This window comes from Xiphophorus hellerii, chromosome 18 (genome assembly GCF_003331165.1).
Source record: "Xiphophorus hellerii strain 12219 chromosome 18, Xiphophorus_hellerii-4.1, whole genome shotgun sequence".
NCBI lineage: Eukaryota > Metazoa > Chordata > Actinopteri > Cyprinodontiformes > Poeciliidae > Xiphophorus > Xiphophorus hellerii.
The window spans coordinates 27416184-27432014 of NC_045689.1; the positions used below are offsets into that span (position 1 = coordinate 27416184).

At 39.9% G+C, this 15831-nt stretch overlaps 1 protein-coding gene across 1 annotated transcript in view; it reads left to right on the forward strand.

Moving 5' to 3' along the window:
- Positions 1-5019: 5019 nt before the first annotated feature.
- esamb (endothelial cell adhesion molecule b) overlaps positions 5020-15831 on the forward strand; it is a 63727-nt gene continuing 52915 nt past the window's right edge. Inside the window, exon 1 of the mRNA XM_032546235.1 lies at positions 5020-5484. Coding sequence (XP_032402126.1) covers positions 5430-5484 — 55 coding nt within the window. The 5' untranslated portion in view covers positions 5020-5429. The remainder of the gene's footprint in view (positions 5485-15831) is intronic.

A 15831-nucleotide genomic window follows, 5' to 3' on the forward strand; every position in this document is an offset into this window, starting at 1 on the left:
CCTTCCAGAACGACCAGAGCCTTACAGAACATCCAAAACCTTCCAGAATGGCCAGAACCTTACAGAACCCCCAGAACCAATGTTCTGACAGTTGGGTCCACACTCTGACAGGGTTCTATTCTGTGGAAGGTTCTGACCCGGTTCTGTTGAACCGGACCTGCTGCTCCTCTCTCTGTAGGAAACGTTTCTGCTAATCTCAGGATCATTTCAGCCTCTAATAACTGTTCAGATTAGGATTAAATTGGCCTTCAACTCACCGTTTAAAGGAATGTTCCCCCTAAAACAGAAAAACATCCTGACCAGAATCAAGCGTTATAAAGTTCAAAACAAAACAAGAGAAAAGTCACAAAAACAAATTATAAGGAAATGAAAGAAAACATGAAATACTTGCAAATATTGGAGAACATTTATTAAAATAAAAAGAAATGGACAAAAACAAGTGAAAAATAAAATAACACAAGTACGCAAAAATTAGGGGGGGAGACAAGAATACAACAAAATAATGTGTAATTCTATTATGTCCTGTTAATTTATTAGTACAGAGACGGAGAGACGCATCGTACCAGGTAATCCCTGGACAGCTTGATTAAGTCAGGATGATTTAACAGATCATGACTTGGTGCAAACCCAGTTTAGTTATTAATTACAAATAAAGTCATTATTCATTCAGCATCTCACTAAAACCAAGCAAACCAAACTATAGAACAGACTGTTCATTAAGACACTTCTGTACTCTAATTAATAATGAATTCATTTAACAGCAGCAATATATTTACCAAATATGCAAACATTTTATAACTGGAACTTGTTATTACACAAACTATTCCAGTAATTGGTCGCACAAAAGAGGAAACATTTTATTTAAAGCAGTCGCATGGTTAGGGATGCTGCACTCACCTCCAGGGGGCGCCTTAGTGACTAGTTTATCTTACAGGCAGAGCAGGATTGTCATGAAGAATTTGATAAACTGAACAAACGTTTGCATAAAATATCTGATGTCTTATATTTGGGGAGAATATGACAGTGATATCGTCTAGATGTCATGAATCTCTAATTGATGATCCAACAGGTTTTAAAACTGTTAGCTTGCCTGCGACCAGTGAGTCATACAAGATAAAGAAACATATGCCTTAGGTTAGCTAAGCTAAATGTTAAAGACTTTCAAAGCTTCTTGACATGATTTTTAAAGGTTAAAGTTGGACACAAAGTCACACTTAAGTTGGTAATAAATTGGTCTTGATCAAGCTTAAAAAAATACTGGAAATTCCTGACAGAATTCGTTCAGCTCTTAAAGCTATCCTATTCGAACAACTTGATTCATTCTTCTTGTGAAGCCGTAGCTAAAGCACGCTAGTGCTATCAACATCTATCAACCGGATAAAATGTGGAATATTCCTTTAAACCTGGAAATCAGATGGAGCAGCTCTTTGCCTTACTGTTCAACTGAAATGTGTGATGTTTTCCTCTCAGCAGCTGTGTGTGTGATTATTTATTTACCCAATCTTGAAGCACATTTTGCACTTTCTCTGGACCCAGTTTTATATCCTGACATGTTTTAATCTTTTTTTTTTATATATATATATCAGATGTTGTATTAACAGTAAAAAGTTTTGATATGAAGCTGAATGCGTTTGGTTTTACGCCTCAGAACAACATTAATATTTTCCTGCCTATCTGCTCCATGATGCGTTGGAATATTTCTGGTGCACGCTTCATGCCAAAGGGTTGCCTCGGCCATCTGAACCTCCCAATAGGGGTGTTGAATGTTGACAGGAAAGAGGATTATTCATCCAACTCCATCTGCAGGAAGCCTGACTTTACTTCTAATACAGAGAACGCTTTTGCATTGGGTATAGTGGATACAGCTTTTTCGATTGTGCGCCTGGGGTAATGTTCCCGTTTGATGGCACGGTTCAGGTCACTTGGATCTGTGAGTAATGTTTAAAGTTGACAGGAAATTTGAAAATATCACTTTATAATTACGTGTTATTAAAAGATTGGAAGGTTAAAAATGCAAACATTTTAAAAAGACTTAAATAAATAAGCAATGCTTAGCCTGGTGGGGGCACAAATAAAGCCCGGTGGCCCGCCAGACTTATAATACACTGGGGGAAACAATATGTCTCAATCAGCATCCGTCAGTATTCTGGTGAGGGGAAACTGAGAGCACCTCATGCAGTACTTCGTCATACCAGTAGGTGGCTCTAAACAATCAATGTATATAAATTAAAAATCTATAAAAACTATAAATATAATTTTGGGGGGTGAAATTCAGGCATCTTTTTTTAATCGCTGTTAGTTATGCATATTCTGAGTTTGTCTTTGTGACAACAACCACAGAACACGGTTGGTTGGTTGACTTTAGTAATGTAGCCATCATTTACCATCGCGTTGAGCTTATTCACCAACTTTGTTCTGAGAGCTACTGGTTGTCGGTGCACAGGTTGCACCACTGGTTTTGCTTCACGGTTGATCTTTATTGTATATCTGCCTGCCAGTGTTGCTGTAGTGTGTGTAAGTTCAGGAACGTCTTCCAGACCAGGATGAAACTGGCTTTATTCTGCGATTTGAGTAAGTTCTCAGCACTGTTTTGGAACATTTTAGCTCCCCCCCCCCCATGTGGTTCAGTGACTGATAACAGTTTAGAGTCAGAGTATTGCATGTTGCACTTGCATCAATACTAAACTGCACTTTGTGAGACACAATATAAATGTGCACCAGCCATGCTACAACATAACACATTGCAGATGTGTGATTGTCTTATCGCTAAGGAAAGAAGCGAGTCTTTATCGCCATTTACTCTCGTGTTTCTGTTTACCATGTATCCATGCGTCTGTAGCCAGTGTGTTGAACTGAATGTAGAAGGTGACCTTATTAGTCATCGTACTGATTCACGAACACTTCTGAACAAGATTAAACTTTGAGGTAGCACTTAGGTTATTTTTAATGCATGAGGGATCACTTTGATGTAAAGCCATCCATCCATTTCTTATACCTACTTTAACCCTGGTGGTTTGGAGAGGGGGTTGGGGGCGAAGGGTGACTAATGCCCATCTGGAGGTGTAATTTCTCTAGATCCAGGGGACACTGCAGCCCGTCACAGCACAACATGGAGACAGAAAATGAGCCACTCCCAACTGAGGACAGTCTGTTAGTAATTAACCCACCATGTCTGATTTTGAGAACATGGGAGAATGTTGTGGTACCTGGTGAGAATCCACACAGAGAGAACATGCAAACGTCACACAGAAATGTCTAATCTGGGATTCAAACCTAGAACCTTCTTGCTGTGATCCAACAACTGCCACCACTACAGGAAATAAGCGCCTTAAAAATGAAATGTGGTTTAAATGAAATAAGTTAAGAAGCATATTGATAAAAGTAGAAAGGATCTGTGAATTGAGGTAGCAGTGAAGATGAATAAGAAACGAATTGTTTCCAGTCGTTTGCTCTTCATGCTAGCATTCGTAAGGCTAAACAAAACAGGAAATAGACTTTATTTTCTCTAAATAATTAGAAATATCACAAACTTTAAAAACAGAAGCCCCTATGTTGAATGTGGGGCTTTGCTCTTACACAATTGATTCTACGTCCTCAGACTGTATTGAACATGGAGAGCCATTTGAACCACCTTATTCCAGGCTAGTAGAGCTCGGGGTCCTGTATCAGCTACAAAACATTTTATGGTTTCAATTAAGTAGAAATCTGAGAGGAGTAACAGAAAATAAAGAACAGAGGAAAAAAATTATACTTTTAAGAGATTTGCACACAGACAAAGAAGACTTTAACTCAAGAAGCAAAACAGAAAACACCTGCCTGCTCTGCATACAGTTAAGGAAGTTGCACTGTGTAATTTAGTGGTTGACCATGCAACACGACGGTTTTGAGCTCAAATTTATAAACAGGTGACCACAGGTGGTAGGAAAAGGCCTTCTAACAATTTCTAATGAGTTTGATGCAATTTTAAAAACTCATGTCTACAGAAGATGTTCCAGCTATTCTGTTGAAATGCCAAATTGTTAGAGGGTTATATTTTGCATTGCATCGCTTACTCCAGTTTTCAACGCATTTTGCTTCTTTTTTTTCTTTTTCTTCTAACCATTATCCAAGCATTTGGTAAGTAATTTTGACAAAAGGTTGTTTTGCTCTCGTTTGCTCCTGTTCGGTGCCTCAAGAAACGTTTGGAGCAAGCTGTGTACACTTTCTGATAGAGAAGCTAGAGGAAATCCAAAATATCAATAATATCAATAACAAGTTGATATCGGTATTGAATTGATACTAGCATAATAATACTGTTGATACATCAGTTTCAGATTCCATTTTGAAATTTTATGTTTGTATTATAGTTTCTCAACTACGCCTCCAAAAAAATAAAAATAAATTATTTTTTTGCGCTTATTTTGCTCTAAAATGGTAATATTTAGCTTATTGCCAATTTAGGAAAAATGCACAAAAACCATGTAAACAGGTTATCAAAGTATTCTTTTTTTATTTTAATATAAGTGTAAACTGTTTAAATTCGGTTCTAGTTTTGAACAAAATAAAGAATAAAGGAAAAATAAAAATAGCTAAAGGTCAGTGTGTGACGATATATGGAGCTTAAATAAAAAGTATCATAGTGGCGATACTGGCCCTGTATTTGCTTGGTATCGGATTGATACCATAATATGCAGAATTGCAAACCTCTAATAGAAGGAGCAGCTTTGTGTACTCAAAGTAATAACATTACGTAGTTCATTAAATTCAGAAGGAAGAAAGTGGCCTACTTCAGCCTAAACACCATTTTCAGGTGCTTCAGTATGTTTAGGTATCAAACTAAAAAGTATTTCCATAGAAAGTTTAAGAGGTTTTATGTTATGTTGTTGTGTAAAATGGAAAAAAAAATTGGTGGCATTTGTAAAGTCCAAGTTGTCCTTGAGAGGTTACTTCTTACAAAACATCAAACCTAAAAAAAAGGTAAGAAATAAAAGAGCAAAGTAAGTTTTACGATCAACAGGCAGAGATGAAATTTCCCGCTGCCAGGGGGCGACACTGAGCAGCTCAGGTGGTGGGGAGTGAATAAGCTCCCACAGTTTACAGTTGGAGCAGGACAAGAAGGAGCCGGGCTCACTCCAGGGACAACGCACCAGAAGTAAAGCTGTTTCAATCCGAACCGGGAGCGGCGGGGGGAGGACGAGCCAAGTCAGAACACTGCACACCTTGTTGCGGTTAAAGCGGCGAACGGAGCACTCTGCCATGCCAGCCGCTGTCTGCAGGCGGGATGGCAGGAGGAGCCGGAGCTTGACTTGCAGACGTCGCCCTGCTGGTTCGCTCAGCGGACAGTTAATTGTCACCTGGAGGCAGCTATAAGCGGCAGCTCGGGGCAGCGCGGCGGCTTTCTGGAGTCCGCTTTCAGGGGAGCCGCAGGAGCAGCTGGTGGATGTTGCGCCATGGAGATGAAGAGGAAACTTCGAGCCATGCTGATGCTGATATGGATCTTCCCAGGTAGGCCAATTAATTCATCTGGCTCCCATTAAAGCGTGTATTATTATTAGTTTTTTTGAAAGTGAGATGGCTTAAGTGAGAAAGTAAAAAAAAAAAAAATCTTCTTGAAGAAGCTTCATAGAAAAAAAACAAAGCTGTTCCCCCCCCCCCCCCCCCCCCGTCCCCCCTTTTAACTCCTCACAACAAATACGTTTTAATGTTTAATTGTAGAAAGGATTAAAGTTAGTTAAGATGCGCCTCCACAACTGGAGCTCCTCGCTTCAGTTTTTCGGCGGATTTAAAGGCGCCATACGGTGATGTGTAATTGTAGCTGACACAGGCATGTTGACAATAACACAGCTGAGTGATGCAACGTGGAGCTTAACCGCGAAACGAAAACCACGTTTTTATAGAGGAGAGAGGAAAAGCACATCTTGCCTCATCTTATGATGATGACATCACAAGAGGCACAAGAAACTGGCGTTAGCATGCACCGCAGTGGGCGACCGGGACTTATGACGGATTTTGGCATCGATTCTAAGGCATTGGTGTTGCATATGAGCCGCCAGGGGTTCAGCCTCTGCTTGCCTTCGAGTTAAGAGTCTGACTCTGATGACCTTTAATCCATGAAGGATACGGAGTGAAGTTTAACCAAAGCGGTGACAATGTCAGTGATTGCCTTCGGAGTTTGAAATTTGTTTTTTTGTGTGAAACATTAACACTCTTGTGGTCGCTTTGCACTTTTTGCGCCTTCTAGACACCTTGTGCTAATTTCGACAATGAAAGCAGACGAACGCGCTGACTTGTGATGTCGAAGCTGTAGATGTAAAAAGTTATATTTGGCTTATTTTTCCTTTCGAAGAAGAACTAGTTCAGTACGATTGAATGGTGGCACGTCTGATTAATCGTTTCGACATCTGTTGCTGTTTTTGTTGGATCACAATTTGTTGTTTATAAAGTGGTGAATCGTTGCCTTTTTTTTCCCCCCATCCAAAGGTGATGACTTAACCCACTCTGCTGCTCAGCCGAGGTCCCACACATTCCCTTTCTTTTAAAAGCAGACTGCCAAAGCTTTCATCAGCAACTTGTGTATCAAAATGTGGGGGAAAAAATTGTTGTCATTCACACAGTGTGACGTATAAATAACTCTTAAACTCTGTCCATGTAGATCTTTATCAAGTTAAAAGTCTTCCATGCCCAGGTTTAGCGCAGCAGTTTGGAGTATTATTTCTGCTTAGATTGTAACTTTGTAGCTGATTTTCAGTCGAGTTCGACCCGATTTTTAATGCTTGTGCCAAATTCTTCCAGTCAAATCCTGTCAGGATTTCTGCCTCACCTCTGGTATCTAAATCAAGTTAATCCGCTCACCTCACAGCATTCACACGGCGTTTCTCCGTTTCTCTGCTTCTTTTTAAATGTTTCCATCTGATTAGGGGGGAAAGGAGTTTGTATCGCCTTACATAGTTATGAGAGTGCAGCTGCTCAGCATGCAGTCTGAACCCGCTCTCCTTTAGCTTACCTTCCCTTTCTGACTATTGAGCAGTGGCATTTTTTTTAATTTTTATTTTTTTGCAGAGCCATATCTAGCTTTGAAGCCATTCCACTGTTGACTTTTAATAATGAAACAAAATTGATTCAGGAATGAATCAATATTTTCCTATGCGCTAAAACAAAGCAATAGAAGTTTAATTAGGCCCGAGTAGCGAAAGGTCTACTGTAATTGAAATGTTTATTATAATTCTCTGCCAAGCAGAAGCGCCCTTTTGAAGGCCTAAATGCGAAAGCTCACCGATTTTTACCCAAAATCACCCTCCACGTGAAATTGTAGGTTTTTTTTTAGTTTTTTTAAATTGAAATTAAAAATGGACGTGGCTAAACAGCTCTACAGCGCCCCCTTACGTGAAATAGGCCAACTGGTAAACCGTACAAAGCTGAAATTTGGTATTTATAACCCTCCAAAAACAAAACAAACACACAAAAAAACATCTCTTGGAGGTATGCCCTAAACCCAACAGGAAGTAAGCCATTTTGGGTCAAAGGGTCATTTTTGTGGGGGTTGTTGACAAACTATAACAAAGTCCTTCAGGGATTTTGAGCCATCTGCTACATACTTGGTCAATATACTCTTAAGACATTGGAGATTAAAAGTTATCAAAAGCTTGCGTTCTCTGCCAAAAAAAAAAAAAAAAATTCTGGGTTGAATTACAAACTCCAGGTGCCCAACTCAAAAATATTAGCCAAAGTTTCCATAAATTCATGCATCGTTTGTACATCTGAAGCATGTTTTTTTTTAAATTTTTGTTGTAATTTAGAGTACATGATGAGAACAGAAATGAAAGAAGAAGTTGATCACAGCTCTCACCAGATTCATGTGCGTTTGGAAACTTAATTTTCTTAAATTTTTCCTTGATTAAACAATTTAAAACAAGTAACAAAAATATTTTAAAAAACCCAGACGTTTTCATGTTCTGTAATGATTCCAGATGGATATAAAGTGAGTTTGAATGATTTTACAGAGTGGGCTGGCGAATAACTTTAACACTCAATTTAGTGATTCCCAACTGACTTTTATTAGTCGTTTGTTTCCTTTCTCCTGCTCCCTCTAGGAACATATCTGGAGTCAAATGCAGGGAAACGAGCTTCCCAATTCATGAAATAAGGTCTATGTAATTTTTATTGCCATGAATTCCACTGTGGCACAGCCTGCTTGTTTCTGTGTGTGTTTTACCAGAGGTTCCCTTTTAAGCTTGCAGCAGAGTGCTTCATTTTAAGAGGGCATAATGTTGTTGCACGGTTGAATGCTCGAATGAATTTCAAAGAAGTCCAACATTGTTAGCTTTTGTGCTCTCTTTTGAGGGTTAATGTCCCCTGTGAGGGTGAAAAAGAACGTAAAATCTGCAGTGTGGACCTTAAGGAGCAAGAAGTCATTAAAAACGTCTGGATAGGAAGTCCCAGCTGTCAAATTAAGGAGGCTTACTTAATGGTATTGGTCATAAATCCTGCATAAAGCATTGGCTTATGAGTACTGTGGCTTGTGTGCATGAATAGCAATGAGTTTAAAAAATAAAACTAATCTTAGGGAATAACCAGACAATAAGAACCACAGGTCCACCCCGCCCCCTCTCTCTTTCTCTTTTTTTAAGCTTTCAGAATCGTCCAAGCTCTGCTCCTAAAAGCTCCTCTGACTTGGACAGTCTTGTCCCTGTCAACTGCACAGTTTCCTAACAGATGTCGCCTTCCTCTCAGAGCAGAAATCAAACTGTTTTCTTGACTGTTTCAGGAGTTGCTCGGTTCACGGTGCCCGTCCAATCAAAGAGCAGCACCGGAGCACACTTAAAGGAAGAACATTTAAACCCTTTTCAGGTCACTTTCATACAACGCCCTGCAAATGGGGTTTTTTTTTATACCCATGGATCTTTTTCACGTTTTATCACCTTACAACCACAAACTCCAACGTATTATATTGATATTTTATGTGACAGACAACAACACAAAGCCGTACGTAATTGTGAAGTAGCTTAAAAATGATCCATAGTCTCAAAAGAGTGGTATGCATATGGATTCAGCCGTCCCCACGTTTATGCTGTACAGAAACACTTCCTGTTAATTATAGCTTCATGTCTTGTGAACAGGCACATCTAGAGCCAAAAACTTTTGACCTTTTCTTTTTTCAAAAAGTAGTTCACCGTGTAAAAACTCATTTTCTTCCTGCTGGAAAGTGAAGCTATTTCCAAACCTGCCCTACTATTTAGCTTACTGATGGGAAATTATTGTATTGCCAACTGTATTAAAAATGACGTGGGAAGGTTTTAGGTGTATCAATACTTTTGGAATACTCTGTAACTTCTAAGAAGTTTCAGCTTTTCCTCAAGCTAGAAAAGCCTCAGTTGGAGGTTGTGGCTTTATTAATAGCGGGCGTCGGCATTGAACTTGCTGTGGCGTGGCATTACATCTGACTTGCTTTGATTTGTGCTAAGTGGAATGAAATGAATAAACTCAGCTTGCAGCTCAGTGGAGAGCAACTGTTTCTGATGATCAAATGGCCTTCTTAATTGGGACGATGGATGTTGTTTTTGCCGTGTGCAAGCCTGTCAGAAACATGCCTGTCTGAAAAAGGATCTTACTGGAGGAAAGGCAACCCGGCTTGTATCGATGAAACCCGGCAACCTGTTGGCTTTACGTTACATAATTACCAAGTGAAATGAATTTGAGTTGTTCATTAGGACTGCTCATTAACTGCAGAACAGTTCAATTCAGAAGCGTTTGCTGATGCCGAAAGACAGCCGCCCACCTGATGGCTCAGATCGACTTGAGGTCACTGACAAGGTGAAAAGATAACGTTTTTGCTTGGCCCGGCTATTAAAAGTACCGCCCTGTCCTCAGCTGATTGTGCTCACCGAACGCTGGTTCGTGATGAGCCACTTGGCCGTGGCGTAAGCTGATGTTTGCGAGCCAGCTGTATCCTCCCCCCCCCCCCCTTCCAGAGAGTAACTCTTAGAGCTTATGGTAATTCTGATTCTGATTAGCTAAACAAGAAATTAGTCGGTCATGGTCCAGACGTTGAACAAACAGCGTTCCCTGTAGGCTGCTGCATGAAAATTAACTATCAGTACAAGGCTTTGGCAGGCCTCAGCATCTACCAGAGGAATGAAATCAGAATTTCAGCCCTAAATCTCTTTACTCCCATGGAAATAAACAGTTTCTGGGCTGGTTGACATTGACGTGTGAAAGGATATTTGTGGTTAGCAGAGACTAGATGGTGTACATTTCTCTTTATATTGCTTTGTGTGGATTATTATTATTATTATTTTTTTTGCATAGACAGGAAAAAACTAGTACCTTCAATATGCTGTACGTCTCCAGTATGTGGGGAGAAAATATTCATGGACATTACTGTGTAGTTTTCTGGGCTTGAACTTGCATGCATCTGAAAGTCTCCTACGCTTTACTGAACACAATGATGTCAATTTTGGAGTTTACAAGGCGTAACTGATTTCTATCATGAAATCCCTTCTCCCTTAAATTGCTTTTTATACCAACCACACACCAATTCTAGGAGGAGATAGTCCTTCCTCTCCACTGCCGTGATGAGATTGCAATGTGAAAGCTCAGACAGAGTTCAGAAGACAGTGTTTGTGTGCTTTCTAAATCTTCCTTATTGGCAAGATTTCAGTGGCCTGCCTCTCTAATGAAGGCATGAGAGAGAGAGTATTGCTATGATTGTGTTGGGTTTTAACGCTTTATCTCTCCGGCACCTGTTAACTCCTTCAGTTTGCAACCATAAATTCTAGACGAGTTAAAATGCATCACCTACAACTGCTTTTCATGTAGCATTTAGACAGGAAGGGGTTATCAGTATCAGGGTTTTTATGTTTCTACCCAAGTTTCAATGAGTTACGAATCCATTCTTCCATCCACCCATTCTAATCGGATCATCGAGTGATATGGCAGCAAGAATGTAGCAGACTGTAAATATCTCCAAAAAGAGATGAAGACTGTGGAGAAGATCATAAAAATGGTATGAATGGTTGATGGTTTGTACTTAAATATCCTGGCCATTGCCTATGCAATTCCACTTGATTCAAATATCACTCCACAGCTCCGTCTGGGCTTTTTCCCATTGAAATTGATTCCTCTGGTAGCGAAATCAGCAAACAAAGAGATAAGATGTCGATTTTCTGCGCTGTTTTGGAATTGTAGCGTGTCTGTAGTTTTAGCAATGGCAGTAGAGGAAACAAAACAAAGCTGTGCTGGTCATTAACAGCCATTTTGTTTGGCTTGCCACTTGTCTCTTCACAATGGGGGCTGGTTGTTTACAGCATGGACAATTTTGGGAAGGCTTCATAGCGTCCAGCTTGAGCATTACAAACGGCACGGGCAAACGTCAGCAAATGGGTGAAATTTAAAGCTTCAACAGAGTCCACGCTTCCAGGAAGCGATCGTTTCTCAACAGCCAAGAGTCCAGACCCTCTGGATGAAGCAAATGGCATAAAACAAGGCTAGTACTTGTATAACGCTTTATCAAGTCCAAGGGACACCAAAGTGTTTCATACTACATTCAGTCATTCACCTGTTCACGCACACGTTCACCCGCTGACGATGATGAGTTACTGGACTGTATCCACAATTGCCCTGGGGCAGACTGACAGAAGCAAGGTTGCCTTGCACCGGCACCGCTGGGTCCTCTGAGCACCACCATTAGGCAAGGTGGGTGAAGTTTCTTGGACATAACGACTGATGCGGAAGGGGCGGGGGTTCGAACTGGTGACCCACTGGTTACAGGACGCACTTCTACTATCGTCGCTCAATAAGTACTCTATTGTCCTATCTGCCAAACATCTGCTACCATGGAGATTTTGGGAGAACTGCCTCCATCCTGAATGGCGCCACTCTCCCCCAACAGAGACTCCTCAGACTTCAACCCTCAAACTACAGGCGCAGACATGAAGGATCTCAAAGCTAGAGAACCCTTTTGTTCCCCAAGACCCCAGACTCCTCAGTCACTTTATATTTGATAATCATACACGTCTACCTTATGAAACAGCACTCACACGTCTGGACTCCTATTTATTTGCATTGCTCATTGGGTAGCCCAATTTGCACTGTGTTTGGACACCTACTTTAATTTATGGTATTCTTAGTATTGCTATTTTTATTTGTCTTAATAGTTTTATATCATTATACAAGTTATCAACTGGTATTCTTGTTGGCGGCAAACAAGAAATGTTGTTATGGAAGGAAACTATAACATAAATACATAAATTTTTAATCTTTGAAACGGCTGTCATGAAAGGTTGAGTCAAGTTGTTGTGTTACAGAGCTCCGTAGTTTAACACAATTGTGTCTACTTCAGACTTAATAAAAAAAATTAACTGACACTGAAAAAGCTAGCTTAGTTTGGCACAACTTTCATATTCGGAGTGCTGCTGTTAGCACAACCTGTTACTGCTCAAGTAGGGTGAATTCACTAATCATCTCATGAACTTTATGGACATTATGATGATAAAGGAAAAAGATGAGCTTCAAACTGATTTGTGCCAATAGACAAACCAAATCCATTATCCTAACTTTATTAAAAACACAAACAAATAACAACATAAAACCCCCCAAAAAACCTCTTTATCTTCCAATTTAATAGGATTAGGCATACTTGCGGTTCAGATTAGGATTTCCAGATAAGTGGAGAATTGGACAACCGTTTCAGATACAGGGGATATAGTGAGAGTTGGATTTAGGCAGCTGCCTCCTAATTTTCAAACGCATCATAAGCTGAAAGTCTATTGAAACCAAGACTGAAATTGAAAGAATAATATGTGCGTTTCATAATTCACCTGTTTGTACAGCAAAAAAGAATAAGTGCAACCTTCAAGCCTACAGTATAGCAGTGTGGTCTTTGTTGGCATTTTTCTTATTTGTTGTTGTGATACTTTGCTTCTATTCATTTGTGATAGACAAAGTAAGCATTATTCTTTGATATGATATGAAATATTAGATACATATTTGTACACTTATAGTATCTGGAATATGACAACTTGGGCGCCACCTCTTAAGCCTCCACTCCATGACTTGCGATGGACAAATGTGTAAGAGTGACAGGAGTGTGCTACATGTAGAGCTACTATCTTTCGTATTTGGGTATTTGAAAGTCCCCATAAATAAGAATTTTGAATGTAATGGGTCATAAATGAGATAAAGTGTCTGTTTATGGTAAAAAGACTTTCTTCTGTCAACTCGTATCAGCAACACCACTCTGCCTCAGCAGCGTGCGGGGTGGTAAAATAGGTCTTAACCCCATGGGACTCTTTAAGGTACTTATGTTTAATTGGGGGATAACACAGTGCGCCGTTACCGTCCTTAAAGGGAGTTTGAACGATCGCTGTGTTCAACGATCACCAGATAACTTTTAATGCGAGGTCAGGCTTTTTTTCCCCAGTGGGATCATTCTCTGACAGAGCTTTTTTTTTTTTTTTCTTATTTAGAAAACACAAAACGTTTTTCTTTTGTTGTTTTACTAAAAATTTTAAAATGTTAGGAAAAATTAATGGTGTATATTTCAGCTCATAGTGTTGACTACAGGCTTCTGCTAGTGGAAAATGTATTAAAACAAGAATAAATACTTAATTTCTATACACAAACTTTTAGAGATACATCTGTAAAGCTGTAATAAGCTGGTCAAAATATTTTTTTCTCTACATTACCTGCATCAAAACTAAGACATTTATTCTTAGCTTATGGGAATATACATTTCAACAAATCTGACAATGCTTTTATTCATAAAATGGGGACAACATTGTAGTTCCTTCATTTTTCATCAACCTGGTACACATTTTTTCCTCTTATGTATTACCTTCCTTTTAAAACAGAATTGTTGGCTGGAATTTTGGAATGAAGGAGGAACATCTTTAAGAAACCGGTGCAACTTTCTGCTGTAATCGCAATGACATCTTCCCATATTGCTCAAAGCTAAAGTAGTCTTGGTATATGTAAATCTATGAATTTGAGAAAAAGTAAGAAAAACATCTGTGAGCAGTTCTGTGGTATTATTCTGGCATATAGCAAACGGAAATATTTGTGTTATCTTAACTGATCTAAAGCAGGAAACATGATTTAATTTTGAGACGGTTGGAAAAAATAAGGTTATGTGTCTCTTTATAAATTATTTTATACATTATTTGGTTTCAACTACCACATTTCCCAGCATTTTCTTTAAACCCGGTTGTTTTCTGTGAAGCAGCATAAACATGTATGGAAAAAAAATACATTCAAAGGCCTGGAAGATATGATGATTTAGTATTTTAGCGCCATGTTTCTTTCAAGAAATGAACTGATTTACTCCGATTTGGGGGGAAAAAAGCACTCACTTTACTGATAAATTCATTATTTTAGTTCTGTTTACCTGACAAATTGCTTTGGCTTTCTCCACTCCTGCCGGGAAATAAGCAGAAAACATCCTATTATCACTCTTCCCCTGATGCTGCACCTCTTCCGAATCCCGTCGTTCAGCTGAATTTCCATACTTCTGTTGCAAACTGTTAAGTCACCACTGGTTTCAGGCATGGTTGCGTATGTGATGCTAACACACACCTCGGTGTGCGTGTATGTGTGTGTGTTCTGATGGCGGGGCCTAATTGACCGCCGTCTTCTCCGTGTGCCGTGAACTCGGGGAAGACCCCTGCGGAGCTGCGCAGAAAGAGCGGAGCCGGAGCTACGCAAAGAGTTCTGTCATGTATAACTGGGGCAAATTAATTGGCTTATGCTCACAGCAAAGATGACAGTGGAGAACAGACACATGCTCCAGCAGCTGCTGCTTGTTTGAATTCGTCCTGACGTGGATGGATCAGAACATGGAGTTATCAGTGAGGACAGCTGCGGCGGAGGAAGCCGACAGGTGTTGATTGGATCTTTGCGTCCCGGCTCGCCAAGCTGACGTGACTTGAGACAGGCGATTGCTGATGGGTGTGGAAATATGTTGACGCTGACAGTTCCTCTAGCATTCTGGTACATAGTCAGCTGCAAAACTGCTCATTTTGAACTTTGGGTCAGAACACGCGAACGCCAAAGCTGAAAACTGTTAAAAACGATTAGACGTTTATTAAAAAAACGAAATAGGACAAAAGTAAAAGTCACCAACTTTACTCTATTGTGTTGGGTTAGGTGATGTTGCAATAACTATAGCTGTTGTGATAGACATGCGATTAATATCAATAGAAACTATATCCAATAGAATGTTGATAATTTCAATTTACTTTCATCCAGACCCACACAGCATTCTGGGGTATATAGGCAGAAGAAAGTTAATTAGCTAAACTTACTTGCTCAGGTTGTTGTTGCTAAGCTAACTCCTTGGAGGTTTGCCCGTACTCCAGGCGGACTCAGTGTACACGTCCTATGGCCCTACACACTTTTACGACCATGTACCCAGTGACGTACTGACTCGCACAAGAAACCGCTCGGCTTCCCTGCAATCACATCAAACAGTTTGGTATGCGACGCTAAGCTGAAAATGTGGAGTCAGGGCAACCGGTCGCAAGGACATGTAGCGTGACTGCCAACTCTCTGTGCCGCGCCAGCAGCTAGCTAGATCATCAAACGTGCTAGCATCCATTCAGATTTGGAAATGAAAGAGTTTATTACATGAAATGTAGACAATCGGTGCACTCCACTATGACATTTCAACTGTCCACTGACAGTATTCACAGAATACACACAGTACGCCTCAGTACGTGGAAGTGGTTGACTGCTTGAACATAAAAATACAACAGAGTGAACGAAGGGAGAAAATGAATACAACAACTTAAGAAGAAATTTAGAAATTTCTTCTAAAAGAAGAAATGCCGCGGGTTTGGCAGTATTTTCGATATTTAAAAC